This window comes from Delphinus delphis, chromosome 4, assembly GCF_949987515.2.
Source record: "Delphinus delphis chromosome 4, mDelDel1.2, whole genome shotgun sequence".
In the NCBI taxonomy this organism is placed as follows: Eukaryota; Metazoa; Chordata; class Mammalia; order Artiodactyla; family Delphinidae; genus Delphinus; species Delphinus delphis.
The window spans coordinates 68,426,839-68,443,050 of record NC_082686.1 but is presented as its reverse complement, the minus strand read 5'-3'; the positions used below and the strand labels follow the sequence as shown (position 1 = coordinate 68,443,050).

At 40.8% G+C, this 16,212-nt stretch overlaps 1 protein-coding gene across 8 annotated transcripts in view; it reads right to left on the bottom strand.

The window, feature by feature from the left end:
- Nucleotides 1-16,212, bottom strand: part of SEC22A (SEC22 homolog A, vesicle trafficking protein) — a 131,001-nt gene that overhangs the window by 39,949 nt on the left and 74,840 nt on the right. For 5 of the 8 annotated variants that reach the window (XM_060010769.1, XM_060010768.1, XM_069540634.1 and 2 more), the window contains one exon: nt 2,110-8,220. The exons of 1 other annotated variant lie outside the window; for it this stretch is intronic. In XM_060010769.1, coding sequence (XP_059866752.1) covers nt 8,020-8,220 — 201 coding nt within the window. In that variant the 3' untranslated portion in view covers nt 2,110-8,019. Of the gene's footprint in view, nt 1-2,109; nt 8,221-16,212 lie in introns of those variants that run through there. 2 more of the 8 variants (XR_011246446.1, XM_069540635.1) reach the window with 2 other exon arrangements.

Sequence of the window (16,212 nt, the reverse complement as noted above, 5' to 3'; positions counted from 1 at the left end):
ACAAGAACAAAGCCAAGTGAGGCCATTAAAATGGCTGACCTCCAAGGTTTCTTCCTCCTCTGGCATTCCCTAACTCTAAATATTTGTGCAACTCTTTATCCTATCTATCCTATGTAGTGCCAGACTACGTGGATGGTGAAAACATAAAACACAGTCCAATTAGGATTTTAAGATGCTAGAGTCAACAGCAGCGACAAAAATGGGATGAAAACATGTTGCCAAGGGGGCTCTGTGGGAAGATCACCTTCAAACCAAAGTTGGAAGCAGCCTTTGTTCTATCCTCCTCCTGCCAACCCAGCAGCGGCAGCAGTGGTGCATGATGGATGCCCTTTTCTATCAAGAGCCCTGATCCACGGAGTGGGGAGAGGTGATGGAGGTCAACCTAGGTTCACAGAGCAATCAGAGGTCCAGAAAGGCAGGATGATGGTGAGAAGACAAAGAGAAGGAAAAGGATTCTTTGGGGCTGAGGGGTAAGTAGGCATCCTGTCCCCACTGGCTTGCCTGCCCCAAACCTCACCGTCTGTTTCTAGTGAGCAGAGCGGAGCTACCCTCTCCCTTGGTGAGTGCATATTCATCCCCAAGGCCCTTTTCATATTGCTGGTCTATTAGGCCTGTGAATTTAAAGAAGTCTCACTGGCACAGATGTAGAGAACGTATGGACACCAAGGGGGGAAAGCAGGGGGTGGGGGTGGTGGTGGGATGAATTGGGAGACTGAGATTGATATATATACACTAATATGTATAAAATAATTAATATGTATAAAATAGATAATAACCTGCTGTATAAAAAAATAAAATTCAAAAAAATAAACTTCACTAGAATCTATTGGGAGCCTCATCACTTTTTCCCTCCCAGCCAATTTCCAATTTAGACCCGCCTGTAATCTCTAGTTTGTCAGCATCTCTGGTTATTCTAACTTAGACTATTTTCCAATTTTGCAAAATTTGCTTCTCTGCTTTGACTTTGTTAGCTAAAGTGGCATTTCCCTGGCTCACATGGGATTTTTTTTTTTTTTTGGAGGGGCGAGGGGTGCATCCTCTTCCGATTACTCTCAAGAGCCACACTGCATTTGCGCTTTTGAAGAGTGCCTTGAGCTCTCACGTCCTGAGCGTCTATATCTTTCCATACTGCGCTTGAGGGCTGCTGGCTGCCTTCCCCACCCCTTCCTCTCATCCATACACAGACCACATGCACATACACACCCACGGGGGCCCTATAGAGTAGTGGACATTAGGTGGCGGCCATCCAGGAATACCCGATAGACCGAAATTGGATGTTCAAAGCAAAGGATGATGGGGCCATAGTGCCGGTGCCACACTGTATAAGGTGAGGTTCCCAGAGGTACCTTCCCCACTTGACAGCAGTGCTCTAGTACCTAGGAGACTTCAGGGTCCTGGAGAGCAGTCTACTTCTTCCAGGCTGAGTGACACTGGATTAAGTGACAACTTAATCCTGCTTACTTACCTCGAATGGAATTTGTTAAGCTCACATAAAGCCTGTATGTAAAACACCTGGTGTACAGCAGGCATTTGGCAAATGTCAATCCCTCAGTTCCCTTCTCTGTCTTTGAATGCATCCCCAGTGCCCTGCCCAGAAATCTTCACACAAGAGCTTGCCAGGGCAGGGCACCTGCCTATTAAATATTTCAATAGGATCCTCTCTTAATTCACAATTTCCGAAAAGCGATGTGCGATGATATATTTGGGGGCATTTGTGATTTAAAAGACTCCTATTATCTTGAAAGTAATAGTAACACCAACCAGAGAGACCACAGCGAGGGAGCAAGTGCTGTCCTGGCACTTGCTGCGCCAGGCTCTAGGTGATTTACGTTTATTGACTCACTCAATCCTCACAACACTTTGCCCAAAGCACTATTATCTCTACTTCAAAGATGAGGAAACTGAGGCAGAGAGGTTACATGACTTGTCCAGGTCACAATGCCAGTGGCAGGGAGAGCCAGGGGTCTGGCTCTAAACTCATAATCACTATTCGATAAAGCAAATAGTTACCTTCTATCTTTTGTTTAATGTTTTCAGATATAGGGACTACTTATAGCAGAATTCCCATGAAATTACTTCATATTAAAGAACCAATCTATGCTGGCCTTCAGCTAGAAAAAGTAAATATTTGTAACACATGAATCACCAATGAAGCTTTAACATTCTATATCAAGAATCACTAACTTGGGCTTCCCTGGTGGCGCAGTGATTGCGAGTCCCCCTGCCGATGCAGGGGACATGGGTTCGTGCCCCGGTCCGGGAAGATCCCACATGTCGCGGAGCAGCTGGGCCCGTGAGCCATGGCCGCTGAGCCTGCGCGTCCGGAGCCTGTGCTCCGCAACGGGAGAGGCCACAGCAGTGAGAGGCCCGCGTACCACAAAAAAAAAAAAAAAAAAAAAAGAATCACTAACTCGTGTTAGTTTTATGAGAAAGACTAAACTTTATACCTCCTTGCCCTAAAATCTAAGGCACACTTAAGGTTCACTATACCTATGGCAGCCATCTGTCCTATGTGACTGTTATAGATGTAGGAGTTTTAGGAAACAATTTTATTCAGTCTAGGACATCTATACTGCAGGAATTAGCAGTGACCTGATCTCTTTTAAGAGCAATTTGTGTTACTTGTGTATATATATATTCCTTATATATTTCAACATATTTCCTAGCTTAATATTTACAGGGTGGTTAAAGAGTGTGAGTTCTCAGTAAGACTGATCTGGATTGAAATCCTGGTGCCACCACGTAGGTTAGATTGTGACTGTGTTCAAGTCACTTAGCTTCTTTAGGGCTCAGGTGCTTCATCTATAAAACAAAGCGTTCATAAAGCTTCCTGTGAGGATGCTTAGCATACACAGTGCTATTTTCCCCTCCCTGATGGCTTCATCTGTTCTCTCTGCTGCTGTAACAGTAAGAGCCCAGTGTTGTCAGCACACGAAGAACTTTCTCTCTGAAAGGCTCTGTTGGCATGGAAAAATGAGCACCAATTTTCGAGTCGTTTAATCCTGAATCCCAGGTTTGAACCTGAGCCTGTTTCCTCAAGTGAACATGAGATGGTGCCCATCCCCGCCACCGTAGGCTGCCATAAGGATTAACTACTATGTAGGAGGTCCTCACTAGCGCAAAAGGTGCTAACAAGCTTTCTTACAACATTAGTCCTAGGTATGGAGGAATTCAAAGTGCAAGGGCAAAATATTCTTTGTTCACCTTCAGGCAAGGTCCCCTTGACAACCCAGACTTAAAGAAAAGCATTGGCCCAGAGGAGGCAGGTGACCTAGGCAGAGCTGGGAAGGGGCTGCTGGGACCAGACAGGAAACAAAACATACGAGCCCTATTTTCCTACTGTTAGATGGAGCCTGAATGTGCTTCTGCAGGCAATGCTGCACTGCTGTACTGTGGGATGTAGGAGAAAAGGGCAAATGTGAACCGTCGGTGGGGTTGGGCTGAAAATACCGTTTGTTGCCAAGAAAACATCAGGAAGAATTCATAAGGCTACGGTACTGATTTCAAGAACTCTGAGAATGAAGCCTGTTCTCTCCTTGAGTTTCCTACAGACCCCACTGTGCTTAGACTATTCATTACACACCAGCACCACCAATACAGAAGAAAACGTGTGCACACGTGTCAATGCCACTCACTGTAAACAAGCAAGGAGGATACAAGCCATGTGGCTTCCAACCATGCAGTGCTGCAACACTGTGATTTCATCTGCTGAATAAAGAAACCTAGAAACATTGGCCACCCAAGGAAGAGATGTTACAAGAGTGGCAGCCACAGATACCACTTCTCTTTGAAAAGCTCAGTGCTCAAACAGAAGGCTGCCAGCATTCAACAGCAGTCTTAGAACATTGATGAAGATGAGCAGACACCTCTAATCCTAATCAGTAAGACTAGAAGAGTAAAATCCTCAGCTGACATGGCTTCTATACGCAATCCATTCATAACCCCTGGAGTTGGAGGGGTTTCTTCCATTAACTTTAGGCTTGGCTATTCCTAAAGCCAATTTAAACCAAAAATCAGGTTTGATTTTACCACAGTATTTTTAGGTAGAAAGACTCCATTTCCTTAGAGATAATAAAGCAGAAAAATACAAATTGACCACAGACAAAGAATGCAGCCCTGAAGAGTGACCCATAATGTATGGTAAAGCTAAGTGTTCAATTTGGCCTGAGTGGTGGCTGATTTTGAAATAATTTATTTGTTCTTTTACCACATACACTATTATAGCTCTAACTTTTAAAGTGAACACAAAGTCTGTTAAAATAACAAAAAGTGAAGACACACACACACACACACACACACTCTTTGCTGTGTCTCTTGGAAATCCAACAGCCTGGCGTGGGTCCTTGGGTTACTCAGTAAACCTTCTGGAATAAAGGCCAAGCGACTGCCTTTTTGGTAGGTAGCTAACCCCAGGAGGAAGCCCTTTTGTGACATGGGGGTTAAAGACTCACCTGACAAAGCTGGTCGCTGTGAAGCCTTGACAAATCAGGAATCTAATGAGATTCCAGACATAGCCCAACAGATATGGAGCTATGTGTTTCTCCAGACTGCATTCCACTATGAAAAAGACCATATTTAATACCAAATAAATGTGCTAACCCAGGGACAGCAGATTCATTTTACGTAAGTTACAAAATTATAAAATTGGGTAAAGGTTTTCCATGTCTCAAGGCATTTGTCTTGAATGGATTTTCAAGCTTTAACACAGATACTTGTCTTTAGCTTAGCAGCAGAATTCTCATGGGAACAAAATCCTCTATTAACCACACAAAAAAAACCTTGAAAGGAAAGCCTTTGAAAGCTGGTACAAAGTTGAGGATCCAAGGCACAATCGTAATACAGAAATGTGTGTAAAACAATTGAGGATTTTGTTCATTTTAGCATTTCACAGGACCCCCAAGAGCAAACATTCTTACCTGAATTCATCAGGAAGACGTCTCCTCTGAGAAACATGCTTTGACTTATGGAATACAGATCAAGGCAAAACTTGTTTTCCTTCTTCTAGCCTTGACTTCCAAGAAGTTCAAGAATCAAATTTTATGCTAACAGCAATTTGTTCACCCTTCCTTCCAGTTTCATTGGTCTTGCTTTTCCCCCCTTAAAGTTCATATTTTGTTAACATTATTTGGTATGTCTTTTCTGGGTATGCTGCTTCGAATTCTTTGGGGAAAGAGCCCAGGTACAAATACACTTCAAATACAGACCAAAAAAAGCAAGCAACTATTGCAATTACTTTTAGGATATAAAAGGAGTATCTTTGCCCTCATAGCATACCTCAATCAAAAGCAGTATTTCAGAATTACCTTAAGGAAGAAAATATACACCTAGATTTGACAGTAGCTGGCTAAATCTCATTATTTTAAGAAGTCTCCAGTACCTCAATTTTATCAAGGACATATTCCCTGAATATAATCTTAGTTATCTTCATTACTTTCCACTCTAGTGGAAAAACCCTGGGCTACGAGATTAGAAACTGTGTGTTTTGCTCTTGACCCTAAGTAAGTCATTACCATCTGATTACCTTAGTGTCCTCCTTCCTAATAGGAGAGCAAATACTATTCCCGGACACTACAAAACCCATTATGATTAGGTAGGTAAATGCGGACTTGCTCTTAGAAGTAAAATTGCAATATAAACACAACGTATTACCATCATACACATTAGAAGCCTAAGTGGTTCTCTCTCAAGAGCTTAAAAACTTCTTTACATTGATGGCAAAAATTTATCTTTCCAAATTCAGTTTCTTTGGCAACAACATGATAGAGGCAGGGAAGTTGTATAAACACTGAGAGATGCAGGCACCAAATAATGAAAGAAAGCATTTCTATACATAAAACATTATTTATACCTGTTTTCATTTTTTACATTAAAATGTAAACATCCCCTTATCCAAAATAGCTGGTGAAAAAGCAAAACAAGAACAAAAAACAAATTAAGCCTTTAAAGATAGCTGGTGAGTTTTCAAGTGTCCTTGCTCAATGTATCCAAATACCAAATATTATAATTCAATCATTAGGAGAACCAAACTGGTAAAAGAGCTATAAAATATCAATATACAGCAAAATCACAATGAACCAGAATACTCCAATCTCCTGGTTAATCAACTATTTACAAGAAAACTCCTCTTGCTTTAACCATTAGTTTAGAAAAAAAACTTACTAAATTGAACCACTTTACTTTCCTGGCTCAGTGACTACAAAATGCCAAACATAAATCAATTTTACTTTGATGACTTAGGATCATGTGGTACCTTGGGATATCTCTCAGAATATTCATAATTTCTGTGCAGTTTTGTTAGAGGCAGAAAATTGGAGGGAACTGGAGTTTCTTGCATTAAATAAATCCCCGAAATCGTTAAGCTTACTGTCTTCTTTTGTCTCATTCTCCTGAAAGAAGAGTGTAGCAAAAAGGTTCTAATTAAGCAAGATTTCTCATTGTAGACATACCTATGTATACTGGTTCTGGAAACAGTGCAGTTCAGTGACTTTACCTCTCTGGACAATTTCTTCTGGAAAATTAGTATACCCAGAACATGAATTATATGTAATGGGTCCACTGTTTTTCTGGATATCAAATTTCAGTACCTTATGAATTCCTTAATTGGAATCTTTTCTCAAGAAAATCACTCATGAAGATGACTTCGAAACCAGAAGAGCTGTAGATTTTGCTAATGGAAACAAACTATGCTTCCTCTATTATTAATTCAAAGCTGCTTAAACAATCTTTATAAAGTTATCAAAAAGCAAGTAAGTTCTCTAAGACAGTAGGTGCTTAACTCCTCAAAGCCATAAAATGATAAGAGGAATAATAAGAAGTGCTGAGAGAAGAGTCACCTTCTGATTCTTTTAGAACAGCTCAGTGTCTCCATAGTGCAGGACCCATGCCACTTGGTGGCATGCAAGATGATTTTAGGTGATACACAACACAGAATTAAATAATGCTGAATCACAGTGAGAATGGCATTCCCTTTATAATTTTCTTTTAAACTTCTGATAATTCCACAGACAGAGCTCCATTTTGGTGCTGGGTAACGTCTCTCTCACTGCAACAAAGAAAGAACAGGCTTTTTGGATTCAGAGCCTTGGCAGGAATTAGTATCCAGCTAGAATTTAATAACATCTTTGTTTTATTTTTATTTATTTTGTAGTTATCATTTTTTTATGGCAAACTGATGCTGGTTTTCTACTTGGAATAGAGGTTAGTTTCTTTTTTAAATATTTTAAAATTTAAAAGATAAATATTAAGTAAATAATGGCATATGTAATACTCAACTGATTGAAGTTTGGCAAACAATGGCTATAGCCTAACAAATATTTTTAAAAAGTGATTTCAAAAGGAAGTATAAACATGGCCTAGGAAAGAAACATGTGTCACTGTGTTTTCAATACTTGCAATGCTCCAGGGATGAGCTCACCAGAGCCTTCTCCTACATCGGGTGATTTCCAGGGTTAAGATTCAAGCAAAAATATAAAGGAAAAAGAACCCATTCCACACCAATCTGGACTTCACAAACTCATGGTACCATAAATGTGCAAAATCTAATATTTAGTGAGTAATTTGTTTTACACATAAACTTTCCAATTCACTGCAGCATCTTTTTATTTGGTCTACACTAATGCCTCACAAAGGCAAACCCAGGTTGCAGAGCTCCTGCTTAGTTCTCAGAGCAAGTACCACACATAGTTTTTGACTGAACTCTCCAGCCAGGATTCAGGGCTGCTGGCCAAGTCTTCCAATGGCATCTGACTGTTCTTCCACTGCCATGGCCCTGCAGAGAGAGATCTCTTCATCTTCTTCTGATTGATAATCTCATGGCCAACATTCTGCTGAGAGGAGTTTGCGTAGCAGGTATGGCACGCTCATAGGCATGCCATGCTGACTTAAAACGAAAAGGACAGCTGGAGAGAAAGACAGCAGAGCTTCTCATTTGTGGTGAACAGTTTCTTCATCACAGTGGTAGTTAAGATATGCTCCCTCCTTTTTCCCCTGAAGCCAAGGCAACAAGTCTGAAGGATGGTGTCAGACATCATAATCAGGAGCCTTGCCCTGGGCTTGCCTCAGCCAGATCTGGAGTGTAACAAATGCTCCCACAGTCACGTGAAAGAAAAGCTGCCAGAGGTTGCGCAGTTCATAGAGATACATGTTGCATAGACAGATTAAGCCAAAAGTCAAAAAAGATTTGACATTCCGCCAGCCGGTGTAGTAGACAAATAAATAACACTGTTGAAAATATAAAAATGAAAGACGATTAGGGTTACAGGAAAAGAAATAGATGCTTCTACTATAAAGCTGTAACAGGTCACAGGGTAAAATATGAGAGTAGAAAAGGGGATTTTTCAACTACGGATAAGACAGTGTAATATCTTTAATACACTCAGCTTACACTCAATGTATCTTTAATATACTCCCTATTTAAAAGGGAAATAGGTTTAAGAAATAGGTTTGCATAATCTGGAATCAGAGGAAAAGAGCTATAGAGAACATTTTGGAGACAACATAATCTGAATATGAATCCTCTATTAGATAATACTGTATCAATGTTAAATTTCTTGGGTGTGATAAAGGTATCATGGCTACGTAGAACGATGTCTTTGTTCTCAAAAGACACATGTTCAAGTTTTTAGAGGTGAAATATCTGGATGTTTGTAACTTATTTTAAAAACAACTGTGCAGGAACTTCTGCTTCTGGGATCATGGAGTTGATGCACTTTCCTCTATTCTTCCCACTAAGTACAACTAAAAACCCTGGACATTATATATCAAGCAAAAGATGACTCTGGATGATGAAGAGAAGGCAGATAGGCTAAGGACCTTGAGACCCAGGGAATGACACAGTGGTAAACTACCTTTTTTTTTTTTTTTTTTTGCCTCATATATCCCAAACTTGGAGCGGAAGAAGCTGGCAACTAGAAACACCAATGGATGCACATCAACAAAACAACACTCAGTAAAATCTTGTTCTCTCTAGCCAAAAGACCATGAGAGGGGTACCTTTCCAAGACAGAGAACTTTTACATAATAACTATTCTACACCAACCACCAAAAACAAAACAAAACAAAACAACCCACAAAAAAACTGTGACCACCCACACCCACCCCATCAAAGCCTACGTGGGAGCCTATAATGCTCTAAGGAGATGTTCTAACACTCCAGGGCTTCAGAGAAGGCAAGTGGGAAGCCAGAACTTTGACTCCCACCCTGTGGTGTCAGTGGAGACCAAGTGGGACTCTGGACATTCACTTCCACTTGGCATTAGCAGGGCAATGGATTTCTCATCAGAAACCATAAAGTTCAGGTAAGAGTGGAACAACATTTTTCAAGTGCTGAAAGAAAAGAGCTGTCAATCCAGAATCCTATACTCAACAAAAATATCCTTTAGGAATGAAGGGAAAATAAAGACATGACAGAAGACTAAGAGAATTTATCACCAACAAATGTACTCTAAAAGAATGGCTAAAGGAAGCTCTCTAGATAGAAAGGAAACAACAGAAGAAGGAACCTTGGAATAATGAAAAGGAACTCAGCAAAAATACAGGTTAATGTAATAAGCTTGCCTTTTTAAGAACTTTCTAAAATGTTTGATGGTTGAAGTAAAAATTGTTAACACTGCCTGATATCGTTCTAAATATATGTAGAGGAAATATTTAAGACAATTATATTATAAATAGACGAGGACAAAGGGACATAAAGGGTGGTACAGTTCCTATGCTTCACCTGAACTGGTAAAATGATAACACCAGAAAACTGAGATAAGAAGATGAAATGCAATACCTAGAGCAATATTTCAAGCTATACAAAGAGACATACTCAAAAACATTACAGATAAGCCAAAATGGAGTTCTAAAAGAATGTTCAAATAATCCACAGGAAGACAAGAAAAAGAAAACAGAAAAATAAAAAACTGAAAACAAAAAATAAGATGGCAGACTTAAGCTGTAACATATCAATAATTATACTGAATATAAATGGCTTGAATATAGCAATTAAAAGATAGAGATTGGCAGGGTATATTAAAAAACATAAATGAACTCCATGTTGTCTACAAGAAAATCAATCCAAATGACATAGGCAAGTTAAAAGTAAAAGGATGGAAAAAGATATAGCATGCAAACATTAATCAAAGGCAAGCAGGAGTGGCTATCTTACTATTAGATAAATATAAAAATATTTCGGGACTTCCCTGGTGGTCCAGTGGTTAAGACTCCAGGCTGCCACTGCAGGGGGCACAGGCTCTATCCCTGGTCAGGGAACTAAGATCCCATGTGCTGCACGGTGCCACCAAAAAATAAAAACTTAAAATAAATAAATAAATAAAAATATTTCAAAGAAAGTAAAAATAACCAGGGACAGAGATGGATATAATGATAAATGGATCGGACAGAGACCTTCAAGATGGTGGAGGAGTAAGACGGGAAGATCACCTTCCCCCCCACAAAGACATCAAAAATACATCTACATGTGGAACAACTCCTACAGAACACCTACTGAATGCTGGCAGAAGACCTCAGACCTCCCAAAAGGCAAGAAACTCCCCACGTACCTGGGTAGGGCAAAAGAAAAAAGAAAAAACAGAGACAAAAGAACAGGGACAGGACCTACACGTATGGGAGGGAGCTGTGAAGGAGGAAAAGTTTCCACACACTAGCAAGCCCCTTCACCCCCTGGAGATGGGTGGCGGGGGGGAAGCTTCAGAGCCATGGAGAAGAGTGCAGCAATAGGGGTGCAGAGGGCAAAGCAGAGAGATTCCCGTACAGAGGATCGGTGCTGACCAGCACTCACCAGCCCGAGAGGCTTGTCTGCTCACCCACCGGGACAGGTGGGGGCTGGGAGCTGAGGCTTGGGCTTCGGAAGTCAGAGCCCAGGGAGAGGGCTGGGGTTGGCTGCATGAACACAGCCTGAAGGGGGCTAGTGCACCACAGCTAGCCGGGAGGGAGTCCGGGAAAATGTCTGGAACTGCATAAGAGTCAGGAGACCACTGTTTTCGGGTATGCGAGGAGAGGGGAGTCAGAGCACTGCCTAAACGAGCTCCAGAGACGGATGCGGCTATCAGCGTGGACCCCAGAGATGGGCATGAGACACTAAGGCTGCTGCTGCAGCCACCAAGAAGCCTGTGTGCAGGCACAGGTCACTATCCACACCACCCCTCCCGGGAGCCTGTGCAGCCCGCCACTGCCAGGGTCCCAGGATCCAGGGACAACTTCCCCGGGAGAACACATGGTGCGCCTCAGTCTGTTGCAACGTCATGCTGGCCTCTGCTGCAGCAGGCTGGCCCTGCATTCCATACCCCTCCCTCTCCCTGGCCTGAGTGAGCCAGAGCCCCCTAATCAGCGGCTCCTTTAACCCCGTCCTGTCTGAGCAAAGAACAGACACCCTCAGGTGACCTACACGCAGAGGTGGGGCCAAATCCAAAGCTGAACCCCAGGAGATATGCGAACAAAGAAGAGAAAGGGAAATCTCTCCCAGCAGCCTCAGGAGCAGCGAATTAAATCTGCAGAATCAACTTGATGCATCCTGCACCTCTGGATACCTGAATAGACAACAAATCATCGCAAAATCGAGGCAGTGGAATTTGGGAACAACTATAGACTTGGGGTTTGCTTTTTGCATCTAATTTGCTTCTGGTCTTATGTTTATCTTAGTTCAGTATTTAGAGTTTATGATAATTGGTAGATTTGTTTATTGATTTGGTTGCTCTCTTCCCTTTTTTTATATATAGATATATATACTTTTTTCCTTTTTCTCTTTTTGTGTGTATGTATATCCTTCTTTGTGTGATTCTGTCTGTATAGCTTTGCTTTTACCATTTGTCCTAGGGTTCTGTCTGTCGTTTTTTAAAATTTTAATATAGTTTTTAGTGCTTGTTATCATTGGTGGATTTGCTTTTTGGTTTGGTTGCTCTCTTCTTTTTCTTTGCATTATTTTAATTTTTTAAATTTTCAATAATTTTTTTATTTTAATAACTTAACTTAATTTAATTTTTTTCTTTCTTTCTTTTTTCTCCCTTTTCTTCTGAGCCATATGGCTGACAGGGTCTTTGTGCTCTGGCCGGGTGTCAGGCCTGTGTCTCTTGAGGTGGGAGAGCCAAGTTCAGGACCCTGGTCCACCAAAGACCTCCTGGCTCCACGTAATATCAAATGGCGAAAGCTCTCCCAGAGATCTCATCTCAACACTAAGACCCAGCTCCACTCAACGACCAGCAAGCTACAGGGCTGGACACCCTATGCCAAACAACTAGCAAGACAGGAACACAATCCCACCCCCATTAGCAGAGAGGCTGCCTAAAATCATAATAAGGTCACAGACACCCCAAACACACCACCGGATGTGGTCCTGCCCAGCAGAAAGACAAGATCAAGCCTCATTCACCAGAAGACAGGCACCAGCCACCTCCACCAGGAAGCCTACACAACCCACTGAACCAACCTTACCCACTGGGGGCAGACACCAAAAACAACGGGAACTATGTACCTGCAGCCTGCGAAAAGGAGACCCCAAACACAGTAAGTTAAGCAAAATGAGAAGACAGAGAAACACACAGCAGATGAAGGAGCAAGGCAAAAACCCACCAGACCAAACAAATGAAGAGGAAATAGGCAGTCTACGTGAGAAAGGATTCAGAATAATGATAGTAAAGATGATCCAAAATCTTGGAAATAGAATGGAGAAAATACAAGAAACATTTAACAAGGATCTAGAAGAAAGAACTAAAGAGCAAACAAACAAGGATGAACAGTACAATAACTCAAATTAAAAATTCTCTAGAAGGATTCAGTAGCAGAATAACTGAAGCAGAAGAACGGATAAGTGACCTGGAAGATAAAATAGTGGAAATAACGACCGCAGAGCAGAATAAAGAAAAAAGAATGAAAAGAATTGAGGACAGTTTCAGAGACCTCTGGGACAACATTAAACGCACCAATATTTGAATTATAGGGGTCCCAGAAGAAGAAGAGGAAAACAAAAGGACTGAGAAAATATTTGAAGAGATTATAGTTGGAAACTTCCCCAACACGGGAAAGGAAATAGTCCATCAAGTCCAGGAAGCACAGAGAGTCCCATACAGGATAAATCCAAGGAGAAACATGCCAAGACACATATTAATCAAACTATCAAAAATTAATACAAAGAAAAATATTAAAAGCAGCAAGGGATAAACAACAAATAACATACAAGGGAATCCCCATAAGGTTAAGAGGTGACCTTTCAGCAGAAACTCTGCAAGCCAGAAGGGAGTGGCAGGACATATTTACAGTGATGAAAGGGAAAAACCTACAACCAAGATTACTCTATCCAGCAAGGATCTCATTCAGATTCAACGGAGAAATTAAAACCTTTACAGACAAGCAAAAGCTAAGGGAATTCAGCACCACCAAACCAACTTTACAACAAATGCTAAAGGAACTTCTCTAGGCAGGAAACACAAGAGAAGGAAAAGACCTATAATAACAAACCCAAAACAATTAAGAAAATGGTAATAGGAACATATATATTGATAACTACCTTAAATGTAAATGGATTAAATGCTCCCACCAAAACACATAGACTGGTTGAATGGATACAAAAACAAAACCCGTACATATGCTTTCTACAAGAGACCCACTTCAGACCTAGGGACACATACAGACTGAAAGTGAGGGGATGGAAAAAGGTATTCCATGCAAATGGAAACCAAAAGAAAGCTGGAGTAGCAATTCTCATATCAGACAAAATAGACTTTAAAATAAAGACTATTACAAGAGACAAAGAAGGATACTACATAATGGTCAAGGGATCGATCCAAGAAGAAGATATAACAATTGTAAATATTTATGCACCCAACGTAGGAGCACCTCAATAATTAAGGCAAATGCTAACAGCCATAAAAGGGGAAATCGACAGTAACACAATCATAGTAGGGGACTTTAACACCCCACTTTCACCAACAGACAGATCATCCAAAACGAAAATAAATAAGGAAACACAAGCTTTAAATGATACATTAAAAAAGACAGACGTAACTGATATTTATAGGACATTTCATCCAAAAACAACAGAATACACTTTCTTCTCAAGTGCTCATGGAACATTCTCCAGGATAGGTCATATCTTGGGTCAAAAATCAAGCCTCGGTAAATTTAAGAAAATTGAAATAGTATCATGTATCTTTTCCGACCACAATGCTATGAGACTAGATATCAATTACATGAAAAAATCTGTAAAAAATACAAATACAAGGAGGCTAAACAATACACTACTAAATAACCAAGAGATCACTGAAGAAATCAAAGAGGAAATCAAAAATACCTAGCAACAAATGACAATGAAAACACGATGACCCAAAACCTACGGGATGTAGCAAAAGCAGTTCTAACAGGGAAGTTTATAGCAATACAATCCTACCTCAAAAAACAAGAAACATCTCAAATAAACAACCTAACCTTACACCTAAAGCAACCAGAGAAAGAAGAACAAAAAAACCCCCAAAGTTAGCAGAAGGAAAGAAATCATAAAGATTAACTCGATCAGAAATAAATGAAAAAGAAATGAAGGAAACAATAGCAAAGATCAATAGAACTAAAAGCTGGTTCCTTGAGAAGATAAACATTAATTGATAAACCATTAGTCAGACTCATCAAGAAAAAAAGGGAGGGGGCTTCCCTGGTGGCGCAGTGGTTGAGAGTCTGCCTGCTGATGCAGGGGACGCGGGTTCATGCCCTGGTCTGGGAAGATCCCACGTGCCGCGGAGCGGCTAGGCCCGTGAGACATGGTCACTGAGCCTGCGCGTCCATAGCCTGTTCTCCGCAACGGGAGAGGCCACAACAGTGAGAGGCCCGCATACTGCAAAAAAACAAAAACAAAAACAAAAACCGGAGAAGACTCAAATCAATAGAATTAGAAATGAAAAAGTAGAAGTAACAACTGACACTGCAGAAATACAAAGGATCATGAGAGATTACCACAAGCAACTATATGCCAATAAAATGGACAACCTGGAAGAAATGGACACATTTTTAGAAAAGCACAACCTTCCGAGACTGAATGAGGAAGAAATAGAAAATATAAACAGACCAATCACAAGCACTGAAATTGAGACTGTGATTAAAAATCTTCAAACAAACAAAAGCCCAGGACCAGAGGCTTCTATCAAACATTTAGAGAAGAGCTAACACCTATCCTTCTCAAACTCTTCCAAAATATAGCAGAGGGAGGAACACTCTCAAACTCATTCTACGAGGCCACCGTCACCCTGATACCAAAACCAGACAAAGATGTCACAAAGAAAGAAAACTACAGGCCAATATCACTGATGAACACAGATGCAAAAATCCTCAACAAAATACTAGCAAACAGAATCCAACAGTACATTAAAAGAATCATACAACATGATCAAGTGGGGTTTATTCCAGGAATGCAAGGATTCTTCAATATATGCAAATCAATCAATGTGATACACCATATTAACAAATTGAAGGATAAAAACCATATGATCATCTCAATAGATGCAGAAAAAGCTTTCAACAAAATTCAACACCCGTTTATGATAAAAACCCTCCAGAAAGTAAGCATAGAGGGAACTTACCTGAACATAATAAAGTCCATATATGACAAACCTACAGCCAACATTGTTCCCAATGGTGAAAACATGAAACCATTTCCTCTAAGATCAGGAACAAGACAAGGTTGTGCACTCTCACCACTATTATTCAACATAGTTTTAGTTATACTCCAATAAAGATGTAAAAAAAAAAAAAGGGCTTCCCTGGTGGCACAGTGGTTGAGAGTCCACCTGCCGATGCAGGGGACACGGGTTCGTGCCCCGGTCCGGGAAGATCCCATATGCCATGGAGCGGCTGGGCCCATGAGCCATGGCCGCTGAGCCTGCGCGTCCGGAGCCTGTGCTCCGCAACGGGAGAGGCCACAACAGTGAGAGGCCCGCGTACCACAAAACAAAACAAAAAGTTTTAGCCACAACAATCAGAGAAGAAAAAGAAATAAAAGGAATCCAAATCAGAAAAGAAGAAGCAAAGCTGTCACTGCAGATGACATGATACTATACATAGAGAATCCTAAAGATGCTCCCAGAAAACTACTAGAGCTAATCAATGAATTTGGTAAAGCAGCAGGATACAAAATTAATGCACAGATATCTCTTGCATTCCTATACACTAATGATGAAAAATCTGAAAGAAGAATTAAGGCAACACTCCCATTTACCACTGCAACAAAAAGAA